This window comes from Culex quinquefasciatus, chromosome 1 (genome assembly GCF_015732765.1).
Source record: "Culex quinquefasciatus strain JHB chromosome 1, VPISU_Cqui_1.0_pri_paternal, whole genome shotgun sequence".
Lineage (NCBI taxonomy): Eukaryota > Metazoa > Arthropoda > Insecta > Diptera > Culicidae > Culex > Culex quinquefasciatus.
Window position 1 is genome coordinate 109,611,968 of NC_051861.1, and position 17,605 is coordinate 109,629,572.

A 17,605-nucleotide genomic window follows, 5' to 3' on the forward strand; every position below is an offset into this window, starting at 1 on the left:
GAAAACACATTTTAGACGATGATTTGATGAAGATTGTGTAGTTCTTCTAGTTCTTATCTGATCTAACTCATTACGCAGAAAGTTTAGTACTACTTTTGAAAGGAAAAAGAAACGGTTGAATGTTTAGGCATTTTTTTTTTCTTTTCTCTTGTTTTATTTTTATGGTTCAATAAAAGTGAATTGAAAACTAAAATCAAAATATTTGTCTTTGTCTTTTTGATTGAGCGACAATCAGGTGTCTCGGAAGAGGTTAGTAATTAGGACTCTAAACAAATGAAAATGTCCTATTCCAAAACCGAAAATTGATTTAATTTATTGAGAGGGATATGATTACTTTCGAGTATAAAGAAAACTATTATGACCATGAAATCTTTTTTACTTTTAAAGAATCCTTTAATCGAATTTTTTTAAGATTCAAAAATTCAAGAATGAAATAAAAACAGGAAATCCCAAAAATAAAAAAAATCGAAAACTCTAAAATTCAAAAAAATCTAATTGTAAAATCTTTTATAAATTGCAGTGTTGTTACGGACAGCGCGGATCGCGCGGATCTGGCGCGGATTTACTGGCTAATTTTGCTCAAGCGCGGATTTCGCGCGGATGGCAATTTTGATAAATAAATTAATTGAGAGAGATAGAATTACTTTCAAGTTATTAAGAAAAATATTATCAGGAATTACGATAATTTGTTTTTTCCTTTGAGTGCAAGAATTTCATAATTTTAATTTATTGAATTTTCTTAGTACGAAACGTCGAAAAATGAAGATGAAGATTATGTAGAAATTATTTTTTACCTACATGTTTCTTGTCATTTCTTAACATCTCCGGCTCTGAATATATAATTTCTTTTGAGTTTTGAGTAATGATTTTTAACCTTATTTATTTTTAATTTATACTATACTGGATTTATTCAATTTTTAATTTTGTAAATCAAATATTACAAACTTTTCCCGAAGATATAGACATTAGAATGTGTAACAAAAACTATTATTAGGGCTTGTCCTGGTGGGCGCCAAACATGAGCTTGATTGGACGTAACAGAAGCTGGCCTCCACTTTCGAATTTTTGAATGGAATTTAATCGGTAGAAATTGTTTTTTTTTCTAAATTTAAACATTCTTGGCGAAAATAATAAGATCAGAATATTCCAAATTCAAAGCTTCAGAAATTCAAAAATTCGAAAAAGATACATATTATTTTTTTTTAAATTTCTAAAATCGTAATTTAAAAAATCTGAAAATTCGAAATTCAAAATTTTAGCAATCTGACATTCAAATTACCAAAAATTTGAGTAATCGAAAGTTTGAAGATTTAAAAAAAATCAAAATTAAAAAGTCATAATTTAAAACTAAAAAATATCAAATTCAAAATAATATTGAAAAAAAAAATCTCAAATCTTAAATAATTTTAGTATTCTTAAGCTTATCAATTCTAAAATTCTTAAGTTCTTAAATTCTCAAATCTTAAATTCTTAAAATATTAAATTATTAAATTCTTAAATATTTAAATTCTTAAATTTTTTAATTCATAAGTTCTTAAATAATTTTATTTTTAAATTCTTAGTTCTTAAATTCTTTAATTCTTGAAGTCCTATTTTATGTAAGAGATTTTGAAATTATGAGAAGACATTATTTTAAATATCGGAAATTAAATTTCTTTCGGAGTGAAATTTTAGCGAGGATTTTGGATTACAAACTGTATAAAAATTCTTAGATTTTGAATATTTAGACTTTCGAAATTTAAAATTTAATCATATTATAATTTTAGATTTTGATTTAATTTTGAGGCTATATTTTTGAAGTTAAATTTCAAGGTTTTTAAATATTGTATTTTCTATTTAGAAGATTTTTTGCATGACCCTTGCCTTGACCGTCTCTTGAGGATTTTTTTTAAATGGATTTATTGCTTTCATTCTTTTGAAGCGAGTTTTTTGAATCAAATAGTTTCTGAATTAGTTTTTCTTCATTAAAAAATAAAATTTCTTAAATGTTGGTCGCGATACTTTTTTATATGGCGTGGATTTTGCGCGGTTTGGGATTTTAGGTCGGCGCGGATTTTTCGACTCTCCCATAACAACCCAGAAATTGAAAAGTTTTTTGAATTGAAAACTAAAAATTTAATACTTTTAATATTGAAAAATATTTCAAAAATTATAAATAAAAAACTGAAATTTAAATACATGTCTTAAAAAATTTAGATTTCAAAAACTTTAAAAAATTTAAAATTTACGAATTAATCTTATTTTTAAAGGTTTGTAATTTCTCGACTTACGATCTAGATTTTTCGATTTCTTACCATCGAGAAATTACGATCGGAATTTTAATATTGGGAATCTCGATCGTGGATCGAGGAATTACGATCAAAATTTGTAATAGCATTTTTTTGAATATTTCAAAATTACAAAAACCACAAAAATTGCAAAAAAAAATTAAATTAAAAAAAGCAAAAATATAAAATAAATCCAAAATCAAAAATTTTAAAAAATTTAATATTTTTCTTAAACAAATTAAAAAATATAAAACATTTTCTAAGATTTTTTTTTTTAAAGTGTAAAAATTTTATTTTTTTTTTTAATTTTCGAAATGGCTGATTTTTTTTAAATTTTTAAATAAAAAAAGAAATTTTATTTTTTTTTCAAAATTTTTAACATTCTTAATATTTAGAATTTTGCAAGTTTTGAAACGTTTAATTTTTTTATTTTTTCATTTTTTATTTTTTTTAAATTGTTTCAAATTTATAAAAACATTAATTTTTTTAGATGTTTTGAATGTTTTTAAACTTTTAATATAATAATGTGTTCTAAGGGGTCCGGGTTCGACTCCCGCCCATCTCCTTTCGGTGTTCTGTGTTTGTTCCGTTAGTTAGTAAATTCAGCCTGAAAAGACGGTGTGGTGTCTATTAAAACATATAATATTTTTTGTAAATTTTTAATTTTTTAAATTTTGACATCTCAGAAATTTTTGAAATTTTAAGGCTTTTAAAATTTTTAATTTTTTTTGAAATTTCTGAATGCTTGATTTTTTTTAAAACACATATCGAGATTTTCTCGATCGTCATTGTCGAGAAATTACTATCGAATGATCTCAATCTACTTTCGACAAATTACGATCGGATGCAATAATCATCACGTAAGCAAATTAGCAAATTAAAAAACATGTTTTTCGAATTCTACAATTTTCAAATATGTAATTAAATTTCTTTTTTTTAATATTTAAAATTTTGAATTTTTATTTTTCAGCAGTGGTATCGAAAAGTAACATTTTTCAATATTTTGTTCTGTTTTGAACGGTGAATTTACTAACATATGGATGTTTTACATAAAATTACATTCAAAAAGCTTTATTCGGAATTATAAAAAAAATGCTGTAAGCAACTTGTTGCAAAACTTGATTTATTCAGCACTCGTCGTATTGACAAATCAAAACATAGAAATAAAATTGAAAAATAAATTAAATAGTTTTCAAAAACTTAAAAAACTGCGTTACGTTATAAAAGTATGCTCCCTTAGAGAAGTTTTACGAAGAAGAAAATAATATTAATTTTGAGTTTCGATTTTTTAGAGCAAATACTAACTGTATTTAAACTTTTAAAATCCATGGATTTGATTTTTTTTTTCGTCTTTTATGTTTGAATTTTGTTTATTTTTTATTTTTATTAAGTTTTCGTTTTGTTTCCTTTTTTGGCAAAACTATTCTTTTGGCGTTTAGAGACCCTCTTCGATCTAAAAAAAAAACATTTTCCAACCAATTTCTGATCCTTAAAAAGCATTGGAAAAAAGACTTCCTAAAATTTCAGAAAATTGTAGGGTTGAATGTTTTACTTGTTTTGTGTGACTTTGCCAATGTTTTTAAAATGACATTTTTTTAAGGATCAACTTTGGCTGTGTTTTTCACTAACATTTCCTATATTTTAAGTAAAAAAAAAAGGAAGCAGTAATTTTTGTAGTGTCCCAGACTATGCCTCTACGCATTTTTTACAATTTAAATGATAATGATAAATTTATATATTTTTTTTTTTCGGGAGGGTGGTCCAGCCGCACATCGTTGATGTTGAAACCTCTAAACTGGGCCCTCGTCCTGTCACGTCCGTCAGTAGTCTTGTCGTACATTACAACTAGAATCAGATCTGCCAATGAATTAGTACACTTCGACCAAATAAACACTGACGCTGTATGGATCTGACTCTAGAATAAATGCACAGTTGAGTGTTATTCATAAGTCCAAAATGTTCAATTATTCATTTAAGTCCAAATATTCATTTGCTAACTATTTTGGATTGAAAATCTAAACTTTAATCTAAAATCCTCTAAACTTAATGTTCAAAAGTAAACGTTCCTTTAACTGTTGTAGTACTACTTCTATCAAAAACAATGAAAATTTATGAACTGATATACAAATAGGATAGAAACCGCGATTTGAAAAAGAAATGACCATTTACGTCAAAAGATCCGTAGTTCCTCGATTCGCAACAATGGTCAATACAACCATAATCCGAAAACCGTTAGTTCAACAGATCAACGAATTTTGTCCGATATCATTACATTATTGATTGATCGAGACTCTATGGACAATTTGACATAAAAGAATGCCTAATATTCTACATCAATCAAAGTTTATTGACAGCATTACTCTTACTTAACAATTGCAACTAACTTTAACATCAAATAGATTTGGAAAGGATACAGATTTTTTTAAATGCTAATGCTAAGCAACAAATCAATTGTACTATCCTGAAGTCCCAACCTAAATCCCACATTGTAATAGTGAAAAAGTCACAGAAGCAGCGGTGTCTTGTGCAATTGTGATATTTTCACTATCGGAGAACTACCTAGTTCACGAAGACAGCTTATCGGTCAACGCTTAAGCCCTGGGGCTGCGACAAAGCGAGTTCTCGTAGCATGAAGTGGTGTCCATAGTGCTTATAAAAAAGAATGTATTCCCAAATTTTAACTAATACACTAGGATCAAATCATGCCCCTTGACTTTACAAGGCCCAGGGAATTTAAATGATAATGATAAATTTATATTACAGAAAATTGGTTGATTCCACTAAAAAGATGATTTTCATTCACTCTTGTTAGTTTCATAAAAATATTTCATGATTAATCTGAGAAAGAGTCGATTTGAGCTTAAAATTTTGCCATTTTTTTTGTCTGTGATTTTGCCATGCGAACTGTCAAATTTTGAGCTCGATTTTCTCGAAATACCGAGTTAAAATTTAGCTTTTTTAAAAAAAATACATAAATCAAAAACTGACTTATTCTTTTAAAACAAGCTTTTCTGATATTATTTTTTAAAGGATTTCTTTTCTTATGAAAGTCAGTCGAAAAACCAAACCCTTCACTGCAAGTTTAGACTATAATGCATAATATATTTGCATAAAAAATACAATTAAATACGGTGTGAGTTATTAATAAAGTTTAACATTCTCCTCTCACTGCCAATCACTATCTACCTTCTCCCAGTTCTCGATAAACGTCTTATCAATCGTCCTGATCATCACCTCCCCGCAGTACAAACAATCCGACGCGAGGATATCCTCAATCTGCGCCTTCAAATGCTCCTTGCTATTTGTAACGGCATCCACCGAGTCCACCCCTGGATGATTCTGCTGCTGCTGCGCCACCGTCAGCTGCTGCTTCAGGTTCATCAGGTGGTGCACCACTTCCGCGTCTAAAATTGAGATTTCAAATAAAATTTAAGGATTTTTTGTTAGGGGGCAAACTCACCAAGCTGCGGCACGATTTGCCGCTCGAGGCAGTCGCCGTGGAACTTGTGGCCGCAGTGAAAGATGAAGAACGGCTTGAGTAGGAGGTAGACGCCGCAGACGGCGCACTGCTCCTGAGCGCCGACCGTGACCGACCGGTTGCGGAAGGTTTGCAGTTCGGCGCGGACGCGCTCGGCGGATTTTGCGGAGTCTTCCATGTCCTTGCGCTGCTCTTGGATTTTGACGTTGTACTCTTTGAGGGACTCGCAGATGGCTTCCTTGAAGTGGTCGATCTTCTGGAAGTCGGAGAAATAGGGGAGGAGGTCCTCGATGCGGAGGAGGTCGCACTCTTTGAGGATTTGGAGCGCTTCTTGGACGTTTTCGTGCTTGCCGCGGATTTCCTTTTCGGCGATCAGGAGCCAGAGCTTTTTGCGCAGCGTTTGGTCGGTGGGCTGGGACGCGGTCAGTTTGGCGAGTTGGGTGTCGAAGGAGAGGGCGGCTTCGACGGCGGGGACCCACTGCTCGAGCAGACACTGGAGGAAGACGCTGGCGTCCTGGATTTTGTGGTTGAGGGTGAGTCGGAGCGCGTAGTGGGCGTCGTAGCTGATCATGGTGATGTCCTTGCCCTGGGTCTCGAGGAAGGTTAGGAGTTTGTCCCGGAAGTGCTCGCTGTACAGCTGGATCAGATAGTTGTGGATGGCGGCGTCGGAACATCCGGTAGAGTGGATGCAAAACTCCAAATACTTGACAATCTCCGAAACGTGCTTAGGACTGTCCAAACAAAGCAGCGCTGGAATCAACTTGACCGGATCCAGCCGCTTCCCCTGACCAATCAACACCGCGATCGTCTCCCCCGGCAACTCCTCCATCAACACCGGCGCATACTTGTACACCAACTCCTGCCGACTCTGCGCCCTCAGCACCGCCAACCCGTCCTCAAACCGGCCCTGGTTCACGTACTGCTGAATCACACTCTCGTAGTCCCGGTGGATCGTCGTCAGCGCCGTCAAATTGTGACTGTCCCCGTGCGACGCCATCAAATCGTAAATCACCGCCCGATTCTTCTTCATGCAGTCGATCACGATCGCCGTCTGCATGAACGCGTCAAACTCCTTCTGCAGCTCCCGCTCCCGCTCCGGACTGTCAACCGCACAGCGCGAAATCTCCACCAAATACAGCTCCACCATCCACACGATCAGCATCGTGATCTGCATCTTCTCCTGCGACTTCAGCCGCGCCAACCGATTCTTCAAGTAAAGCATCAACGCGTCGTTCTGGCCGCAGTTGATGAACCGCAGGCAGACCTCCTCGAAGCTCAGCTGAGTGTCGGAGTAGATACGAGCAGCTTCCAAGTAGTCCCCCAAGTCGAACCGGGATTGGGCCTGCTTGACCAGGACCATGTCCCGGTGGGCCGGGTTGTCGTTGCAGTATTGCAGGGCGAGGTCGAACTTTTGACGGTCCGCGTACAGGCGCCACGCGTTGCGCTGCTCGTTGATGATCTGCGAGGAGTGAAAAAAGGGATGTTTAGATTGGTTTCCTAATTTTTTACACCAAAGAAACGAAAAATTCTCGCCGATTTTTTTTTATTATTGTTTGTCAATAACCCCACCATTCCCAACCTCAATTTCCGCAATTCCACTTCCCCCCTAAAAAAATAATCCTTCTATCCTTCCTCCCCTGTTGATTCTGTGAAATGTGGTCCGTTCAAAGAATCTGTCCCTGCGGTTAAAGCAACGCAGTAGGCCTGGCCGCCTGTGTTCGATTAGATTAGATAAGATAATAGACAATTTGTAACACGGAAAGTAATTTTCTGATCGATTTACTGTCTTCTGCAAAGTTTGTGTAAAAAATATGCAGAAAAGTTAAACCGAATTGCACACCGGGATCGACTGGGATTGAACCTAGGCCAACTTGGGTGAGAGGCAATTACGTTTGCAAGTACACCACCGACCCAGGCGTTTTTTTTTTTCAAATGATTGACAAATTTCACACGGTTGTATTCTGCAACATTGAAATTCGGATTAATAGTTCCTTATTAGATTTGATTTGATTAGAGAATTTAATTTTGCTGAAAAACTTTAAAAACGCAGGGGGTAAAATTTGTCAAAAAAAAATTAAAAACATCACAATTGTTTTCCCATGTACTCACTTTGTCCTGAAAAGTCCTGGTCATAACCTACAATTTTATCGAAGATCGACCAAATCGATCAGAAAATCCCTTCACAAAAAATGATTTCCAAATGTTTACATAACACTTTTGTAAACGACCTATTAGCCATTCTCTGAGATTTCGGTCATCCGATTTACAAAACTGCAGAAATTCTAAAATTTCTAAATTTGTCTATTTCACAACGTGTTTCTTTTTAAACAGTATAATTTCCAAAAACGAAAGTAAAAAAAACATTTTTGTTGCATTTTGTTATTGGTGCGCTTGTAATTTTAAAGGAAATACATATTCAAAAAGTAAAAAAAAAATCAGAAATCCTTTAATATTGAAATTGTAATGAAAAAAAAATCCAGGATTTTAAATTTTCTAAATTTTAATTTTTTTTTTTTTTGATTATCCGAATTATGAAATTTTGGTTAAGACCGAGGATAATGGAGATCAGGCTGAATTATTTTTTCTAAATATCATTTTAGTTTTCGATTTCTGGAATTTTCTAATCTAAATTTTTAAATAGTTGTATTTGTTTTGATTTTGAAATTTGAATATATTTTTAAATTTTATGAAATTTTGCAAATTGATGAGTTTTTTCAATTGATTTTTAAAATATAAAATGCTTCAATGTTTTTTTTTTAATTCAGAACAAAAAGTTTTTTTCATTTATTTTGATTTTTCTTATGTTATTTTTTTTTTTAATTTTTTTCCTCTGGTTTTTTATTTCATTCTGAACAGAAACCAACATAATCTAGCATTTTTAGTTTTGGCCTTTAAGATTCTGGATTTTATTAATATTTTTTTTCGTGTTTAATTATTTTCTTACTTTTAACATCAAATTCGAGTTCTGCGTCCCCATTCTAGTCATATTTGAGTTGTTGAACGCCAATTAAATTGAAAAATGATTTTTTTTTTATTTAAAAATTCTTAATCACTTTAGGACAGTTTCGGGGTCATACTTAAGCTCGACAATCAAAAATATGAGCAGTTCTCTACGAAATCGATCTTTTATTTTAATTTTAATTTTTGTTTTTTTTATCCGACTGAAACTTTTTTGGTGCCTTCGGTATGCCCAAAGAAGCTATTTTGCATTATTAGTTTGTCCATATAATTTTCCATACAAATTTGGCAGCTGTCCATACAAAAATGATGTATGAAAATTCAAAAATCTGTACCCGTTGAATAATTTTTTTTATCGATTTGGTGTCTTCGGCAAAGTTGTAGGTATGGATATGGACTACACTGAAAAAAAATGATACACGGTAAACAAAAATTTGGTGATTTTTTATTTCACTTTTTGTCTTTTAAAACTTGATTAGCAAAAAAAACACTATTTTTATTTATTTTTTTTTATTTTTTTATATGTTTTAGAGGACATTAAATGCCAACTTTTTAGATTTTTTGTCTATTCTGGACATCTCTCTAAAAAACATAAAAAAATGTTTTTTTTTTTTTGCAAATCAAGTCTTAGTGACAAAAAGTGAAATTAACAATCACCATAATTTGTTTTACCGTGTATTATTTTTTTTCAGTGTAGTCCATATCCATACATACAACTTTGCCGAAGACACCAAATCGATCAAAAAAATTCTTCAAAAGATACAGATTTTTGAATTTTCTCATATCATTTTTGTATGGCCAGCTGCAAAATTTGTATGGAAAATTATATGAACGAACTAATGATGCAAAATGGCTTCTTTGGGCATACCGAAGGCACCAAAAAAGTTTCAGATGAATTAAAAAATACAAAAATTAAAATTAAAATAAAAAATCGATTTCGTAGAGAACTGCTCATATTTTTGATTGTCGAGCTTAAGTATGACCCCTAAACTATCCTAAAGTGATTAAGAATTTTTAAATAAAAAAAAAATGCATTTTTCAATTTAATTGGCGTTCAACAACTCAAATATGACTAGAATGGGGACGCAGAACTCGAATTTGATGTTAAAAGTAAGAAAATAATTAAACACGAAAAAAAATAGTAATAAAATCCAGAATCTTAAAGGCCAACAATAAAAATGCTAGAATATGTTGTTTTCTGTTCAGAATGAAGTAAAAAACTAGAGGAAAAAAATTGAAAAAAAATCACATAAGAAAAATCAAAATAAATTAAAAAAAAACTTTTTGTTCTGAATAAAAAAAAGCATTTTATATTTTAAAAATCATTTGAGAAAAATCATTAATTTTCAAAATTTAAAATTAAAAAATTTAGTCAAATTTAAAAATCAAAAACAAATACAACTGTTTAAAAATTTAGATTAGAAAATTCCAGAAATCGAAAACTAAAAAAATATTTAAAAAATTTAATTAAGCTTGATCTCCATTATCCTCGGTCTTAACCAAAATTTCATAATTCGGATAATCAAAAAAAAAATAATTAATTTTAAAATTTTGAAATTTTAAAATCCTGGATTTTTTTTCATTACAATTTTAAAATTAAGGGATTTCTGATTTTTTTTTTACTTTTTGAATATGTATTTCCTTAAAAATTACAAGCGCACCAATAACAAAATTCAACAAAAATGTTTTTTTTACTTTCGTTTTTGGAAATTATACTGTTTAAAAAGAAACTCGTTGTGAAATAGACAAATTTAGAAATTTTAGAATTTCTTATGGTCGCAAATTTTGTAAATTTTGTAAATTTTGTAAATTTTGTAAATTTTGTAAATTTTATAAATTTTGTAAATTTTATAAATTTTGTATATTTTGTAAATTTTGTAAATTTTGTAAATTTTGTAAATTTTGTAAATTTTGTAAATTTTGTAAATTTTGTAAATTTTGTAAATTTTGTAAATTTTGTAAATTTTGTAAATTTTGTAAATTTTGTAAATTTTGTAAATTTTGTAAATTTTGTAAATTTTGTAAATTTTGTAAGTTTTGTAAATTTTGTAAATTTTGTAAATTTTGTTAATTTTGTTAATTTTGTTAATTTTGTAAATTTTGTAAATTTTGTAAATTTTGTAAATTTTGTAAATTTTGTAAATTTTGTAAATTTTGTAAATTTTGTAAATTTTGTAAATTTTGTAAATTTTGTAAATTTTGGTTAAATGATTTTGTGATTTTAGAATTTTAGAATTTAAGAATTCTAGAATTTCAGAATTTTAGAATTTTAGAATTTTAGAATTTTAGAATTTTAGAATTTTAGAATTTTAGAATTTTAGAATTTTAGAATTTTAGAATTTTAGAATTTTAGAATTTTAGAATTTTAGAATTTTAGAATTTTAGAATTTTAGAATTTTAGAATTTTAGAATTTTAGAATTTTAGAATTTTAGAATTTTAGAATTTTAAATTTTAAATTTTAGAATTTTAAATTTTAGAATTTTAAATTTTAAATTTTAGAATTTTAGAATTTTAAATTTTAGAATTTTAGAATTTTAGAATTTTAGAATTTTAAATTTTAAATTTTAAATTTTAGAATTTTAGAATTTTAGAATTTTAGAATTTTAGAATTTTAGAATTTTAGAATTTTAGAATTTTAGAATTTTAGAATTTTAGAATTTTAGAATTTTAGAATTTTAGAATTTTAGAATTTTAGAATTTTAGAATTTTAGAATTTTAGAATTTTAGAATTGTAGAATTTTAGAATTTTAGAATTTAAGAATTTCGCAATTCGCAATTTTCAGTGTAAGAACGGGCCTTGACCGATCTTATGCACTAGGTTCCCGACGAACACGCACTGCCCTTACACCTACATCTCACCCTTGCCTGAGTCAGTACGAGCAACACGCTAGAACACGCTTTGAGTGTTCGTGCCAGGCATGCACACCTTCTTTTCCGGTTACGCATTTTAACTCGGCCGGGGGTGGTACATTACGTAGGGTTTGATGTAAGTATAAGCGCCTAACCATTTATAGTGTGCCTATCAATTTTCATTAAAGCAAAAACTGTTTTATTTTTAGTTTGAATTCAAAAACTTATTGTTATTTACTGTGTATTGTTATCTCCTGAAATCTTCCCCATTGTTGAGTCTGTTTATCTGTTGTTATTTCTTTGGTCGCGGTGTTTTGTTACAATTTTTGGTCCTAAGCATGTTATAAAAGTTTACCAAAAATACAATAGTAATATTTGTGATAATCCTTAAACCATTCCATAAATTGAGTAAGGGATCAAACCTCAATTGTTTGAAAAAAGGGTGAAGATTGAAAACAATAGACAGTAAAAGAGAATTTAATTAATAAAAATCAAGTATCAATAGTAAGAGAATGATGAGCGTATTTTGAAGAATAAAAATGAGAAGCTAGATGCATTAGATGTAAAATTAGACAATAGTTAATAAAACAAGCTTAGATTATAGTTATGATAATTTATAGGACAGATAAAGAATTATTCAAATAAATAAATTCGCAATAAAATCAAAAAGATTAGGCGAATGATAAATAGACTTGATATTACTAGTACATTAAGAAAAAGTATATTTTAAGGAAAAAAAAAAAAAAAAAAAAACCAAGTTTTTACAGCACTATCAATTGATAGAAAAGAGTGGAAAAGCTTTGAGAGATAAGAGAATCAAAAGTTAGTAAAATTAAAATCAAATGTTGGATATTAAATAAAAGAATCAGTGAAGAATTGGGAATCAGAAGAGCAAAATAAAAATAGGAGATAGGTGGTAGCTGAGAATGAAGAGAAGAGAAACCCCGTTGTGCGATGTTTCAGGTACATCCACAGCAGTTGACTCAACATACTGCGAATCAAAACAATACCGTCTACAATCACAAATTACTTCCCTTTCCTACATTGTCGCGCCCTTTCTTTTAGCCGTCTCGACTCTGACCCGCGGTGGTCAAAGGTTTACGATCCGTTTCCACAGGCCACCAGCTAGGTCATCATGAAAACCAAGCCAACGTGGAGGTAAGAAAATAGGACACTCGCAAGGAACCAGAGCTATACTGTTCTGATCAAGATAATTCGGATGATCTAACAGAACTACGGATGTAGTTAGTTACGCTCCTTCCAGGATGTTCCTTACGTGGACGTCAACCGAAGAGCACGCAACAAGGTCAGTGCCATTGCATGCTCTTAGGTATCAATCCTTGGCCTGCTAATCCTTTAATTTTGAAATTGTAATGAAAAAAAAATCCAGGATTTTAAAATTTCAAAATTTTTAATTTTTTTTTTTTTTTGATTATCCGAATTATGAAATTTTGGTTAAAACCGAGGATAATGGAGATCAGGCTGAATTATTTTTTTAAATATCATTTTAGTTTTCGATTTCTGGAATTTTCTAATCTAAATTTTTAAATAGTTGTATTTGTTTTGATTTTGAAATTTGAATATATTTTTAAATTTCATGAAATTTTGAAAATTGATGAGTTTTTTCAATTGATTTTTAAAATATAAAATGCTTCAATGTTTTTTTTTTATTTAGAACAAACAGTTTTTTTTTCTTCCTTTTTTTTTTTTTTTTTTTTTAGGAGCGGCCAACGAGAAAGATTGAAATTAGAAATGATAAATATGAACGAAAAATCAAAGTCGTTCGAGGCGGGGTTCAAACCCCCGTCCTTTGAATTGGTAAGCAAAAATGCTAACCACTAGGCCATGACGACTTGGTGAACTTGGACTGGAATTAGGAATACTGTTACAGAGAGCGAGTTGTGGCGCTATAACCACGGCAAATAGTGTTCAGGGCATTCGTGGAAATACAATGTCCCATCCCAGAGGGTCCCGGAGTACCAAACCTTCTTAGCATGGTGCTCCCAACGAATACAACCAAAATCTCGGAGCGTATGGTGGTGTGTGTCCCCACGCTTCTTCCTCCCCTGTCGATTCAGAATTGTGTTGTTGTTCGAACACTCAGTGCTCAAACTCAACCCAATTACGAGTCATCTCTGCGATACGGCTTTACGCAGTAGGCCTGGCCGCTTTAACGCTTGTGATGTTTCAATGCATTCCGATGCAATGGCGCACTACAAATGTTAATAAATGACAAGAAGAGTGCTAGGCGTCATCTAACCTAAGGCACTCTCCAGGATCTCTTCGAAAGATTGGCTGCGCTAGGGTCTGATTAGATTAGATTAGATTAGAACAAACAGTTTTTTTTTCATTTATTTTGATTTTTCTTATGTGATTTTGTTTTAATTTTTTTCCTCTGGTTTTTTATTTCATTCTGAACAGAAACCAACATAATCTAGCATTTTTATTTTTGGCCTTTAAGATTCTGGATTTTATTATTTTTTTTTTCGTGTTTAATTATTTTCTTACTTTTAGCATCAAATTCGAGTTCTGCGTCCCCATTCTTGTCATATTTGAGTTGTTGAACGCCAATTAAATTGAAAAATGCATTTTTTTTATTTAAAAATTCTTGATCACTTTAGGACAGTTTAGGGGTCATACTTAAACTCGACAATCAAAAATATGAGCAGTTCTCTACGAAATCGATCATTTATTTTAATTTTAATTTTTGTATTTTTTAATCCGACTGAAACTTTTTTGGTGCCTTCGGTATGCCCAAAGAAGCCATTTTGCATCATTAGTTCGTTCATATAATTTTTCATACAAATTTGGCAGCTGTCCATACAAAAATGATGTATGAAAATTCAAAAATCTGTACCCGTTGAATAATTTTTTTATCGATTTGGTGTCTTCGGCAAAGTTGTAAGTATGGATATGGACTACACTGAAAAAAAAAAATGATACACGGTAAACAAAAATTTGGTGATTTTTTATTTCACTTTTTGTCTTTTAAAACTTGATTAGCAAAAAAAACACTATTTTTTTTTTATTTTTTTATATGTTTTAGAGGACATTAAATGCCAACTTTTTAGATTTTTTGTCCATTCTGGATCATAAAAAAATGTTTTTTTTTTGCAAATCAAGTCTTAGTGACAAAAAGTGAAATTAACAATCACCAAAATTTGTTTTACCGTGTATAATTTTTTTTCAGTGTAGTCCATATCCATACATACAACTTTGCCGAAGACACCAAATCGATCAAAAAAATTCTTCAAAAGATACAGATTTTTGAATTTTCTCATATCATTTTTGTATGGACAGCTGCTAAATTTGTGTGGAAAATTATATGAACGAACTAATGATGCAAAATGGCTTCTCTGGGCATACCGAAGGCATTAAAAAAGTTTCAGCCGAAAAATAATAAAATTAAAAAAAAGATCGATTTCGTAGAGAACTGCTCAGATTTTTGATTGGCGAGCTGTATGACCCCTAAACTATCCTAAAGTGATTAGGCTGGTACAAATATTTTTAAAAGTTTTTGTCACCCTCGAAAACTATAAAAATATTAAAAAAAAAATTAACTAAGCCTGATCTCCATTATCCTAGGCCTTAACTAAAATTTCATAATTCGGATAATCAAATCTAAAATTATAAAAGAATTTCAGAATTTTAATTTTAAAATTTTGAAATTTTAAACTCCTGGATTTATTTTTTGATTACAATTTTATAATTAAAGAATTTCTTATTTTTTTACGCACCAAAAACAAAATGCAACAAAAACGTTTTTTTTACTTTCGTTTTTGGAAATTATACTGTTTAAAAAGAAACACGTTGCGAAATAGACAAATTTAGAAATTTTAGAATTTCTTATGGTCACAAATTTTGTAAATTTTGTAAATTTTGTTAATTTTGTAAATTTTGTAAATTTTGTAAATTTTGTAAATTTTGTAAATTTTGTAAATTTTGTAATTTTTTAAAATTTTGTAAATTTTGTAAATTTTGTAAATTTTGTAAATTTTGCAAATTTTGTAAATTATGTAAATTTTGGTTAAATGATTTTGTGATTTTAGAATTTTAGAATTTTAGAATTTTAGAATTTTAGATTTTTTTTAGAATTTTGGAATTTTAGAATTTTAGAATTTTAGAATTATAGAATTTTAGAATTTTAGAATTTTAGAATTTTAGAATTTTAGAATTTTAGAATTTTAGAATTTTAGAATTTTAGAATTTTAGAATTTTAGAATTTTAGAATTTTAGAATTTTAGAATTTTAGAATTTTAGAATTTTAGAATTTTAGAGTTTAGAAGTTTAGAATTTTAGAATTTTGGAATTTCAGATGTTTAGAAATTTAGAATTTTAGGATTTTAGAATTTTGGAATTTTAAGATTTTAGATTTTTAGAATTCCAGATTTTTAAAATTTTAAAATTTAAGAATCTCATTTTTTTTTATTTTTTAAATATTGTTTGCAATTTTATTCAAAGGCGTTGTCTGTATTTTCTTGAGAAAAAGTCTGCAATTTTTTTAAATCGGAAATTACTATTTTAAACGATTGTTTCGTAAAAAAAAGGAGAGGGAACCAACCACCTAAAGGTGGACTAAGTAAAGGGAAATAAAATTTGTAACGGGCTAAAAAAAGAAGCTTTCTAACAGTAGAATCAATCTTTCCCCTTTTCCTTTCCCAAACACTCACCTTATACCGAAAGATCATCTTGTTGCTGTAAACGTACGTCACGTTCGACCGCACATCCTTCACCACGTTGGCCAACTTCCCGTACTGCTCGACAAAGTACTCCTCGTACACGACCTGATAGTTGAGCAACGAAATCGCCGTCACGTGGTCCGTGTACAGCAGAATCGCGTGGAAATCCGTCAGCACAAACGACAGTGGCGTGTTGGACCACTTTGGTTTGACCTTGTACGATGAATTATCCGGCTGGCCGTCAGCCCCTGCCGTGGAACCGTCCTCCTGCGAGGGGTAAGGGATGAGCTCTTTCTGCACGACGAATTGGGGCGTGTCCATTTTGGGGTCGATCTCCTGGAAGTTGATGCCATCTTCGGTCAGACAGCCGAAGCTTTTGGGGAAGTCCTCCTCGTAGTTGAATGCGAGCCGGGAGTAGTTCAGCTTGCTGATGACGTGCTCGTAGTCGTTTAGTTGTTCCGGGATGTTCAGGTAGGAGCTGAACACGCGTTGAAGTTGGCCAAAGGTCATTTTGGAATCTGCTTGCCGGATCGTCTCGTGGAACGTGTAGATTCGGTCCAGAGTGAGCACGAGAATGATACAGTGCATGTTCCGCTGGTCCTGCCGCATGTGGAACTCGATGCCACTGATTGGCCGCGCGTCCCCGCCCGTTCCCACGTCAAACACCTGGCGCAGGTTCTGCTGGATGAGCTTGTCCCCGCCGTCAACGCCAATGTCCGCTTCCCAAATGGTCCCCTTGCTGGTCCCCAGCAAGATCGGCCCCGTCGAGCTCTCCGAATTGTTCGAATAGTTAAACCCGACCGCCGTTATCTCCTGGTCCTTCAACTTGGCCACAAACTTTGGTTTGAAGCTGGTCCGCGGCAGATAAAGCACTTCCGGCGTAAACCCAGGAGATTTCGGCACAAACGTCACCATAACGTGCGCCCCAAGCGGATCCAGAAACAACCCCGTCGGTTTCAACCCCCCAACGTACTTGTCAATCGGAACCTCCGTGAACCGGTCCGGCTGCTTGATGTTCAGCCGGAAGATGGTCAAATTCGTCATCAAAATAATAACCCAATCGTTCTGCACCGACAGGTGCAATATCCCAGTCGGCAGATTCAGGTTCATCTTTTGCTTCGCAAAGATCGGAATCTCCTTCTTCGTGCGGACCGTGACGTAGCCCGACGATTGGGGCTGGCTGGGCGGTTCTGGAGCGGTGCTCGTTTCCCGCACCAGCGCCGACGAGTATTGGTCGAACATGGAAGCCATCGTGGCCGGGAAATCACTTTTTAGCAAGTTTCACTCGAGAATTTCACGAATTTTGATCAGTTTTAGGAGAAAATCGATAATAACCACTGAATCACCCGAAAAAATCGACTTTATTTTTGTT

General features: G+C 31.8%; 1 protein-coding gene across 1 annotated transcript; it reads right to left on the reverse strand.

Annotated features, from left to right (window-relative positions):
- Window positions 1-5,337: 5,337 nt before the first annotated feature.
- On the reverse strand, window positions 5,338-17,605 carry LOC6036921 (vacuolar protein sorting-associated protein 18 homolog). The gene is made up of 3 exons (XM_038248078.1): window positions 16,225-17,605; window positions 5,728-7,204; window positions 5,338-5,671 (listed from the first exon to the last, which is right to left on the reverse strand). Exons 1-3 carry the CDS (start codon window positions 17,482-17,484, stop codon window positions 5,433-5,435), a joined length of 2,976 nt encoding a protein of 991 aa, XP_038104006.1. The 5' UTR covers window positions 17,485-17,605; the 3' UTR covers window positions 5,338-5,432.

Bases quoted from the DNA above. Each gene is read 5' to 3' on its own strand.
- LOC6036921 (XM_038248078.1), bottom strand. From the start codon at position 17,484: ATGGCTTCCATGTTCGACCAATACTCGTCGGCGCTGGTGCGGGAAACG. The intron at 7,205-16,224 runs GTGAGTGTTTGG...CACTCCTCGCAG, and splicing joins AGATGATCTTTCGGTATAAG to ATCATCAACGAGCAGCGCAA. The intron at 5,672-5,727 runs GTGAGTTTGCCC...TCTCAATTTTAG, and splicing joins GCAAATCGTGCCGCAGCTTG to ACGCGGAAGTGGTGCACCAC.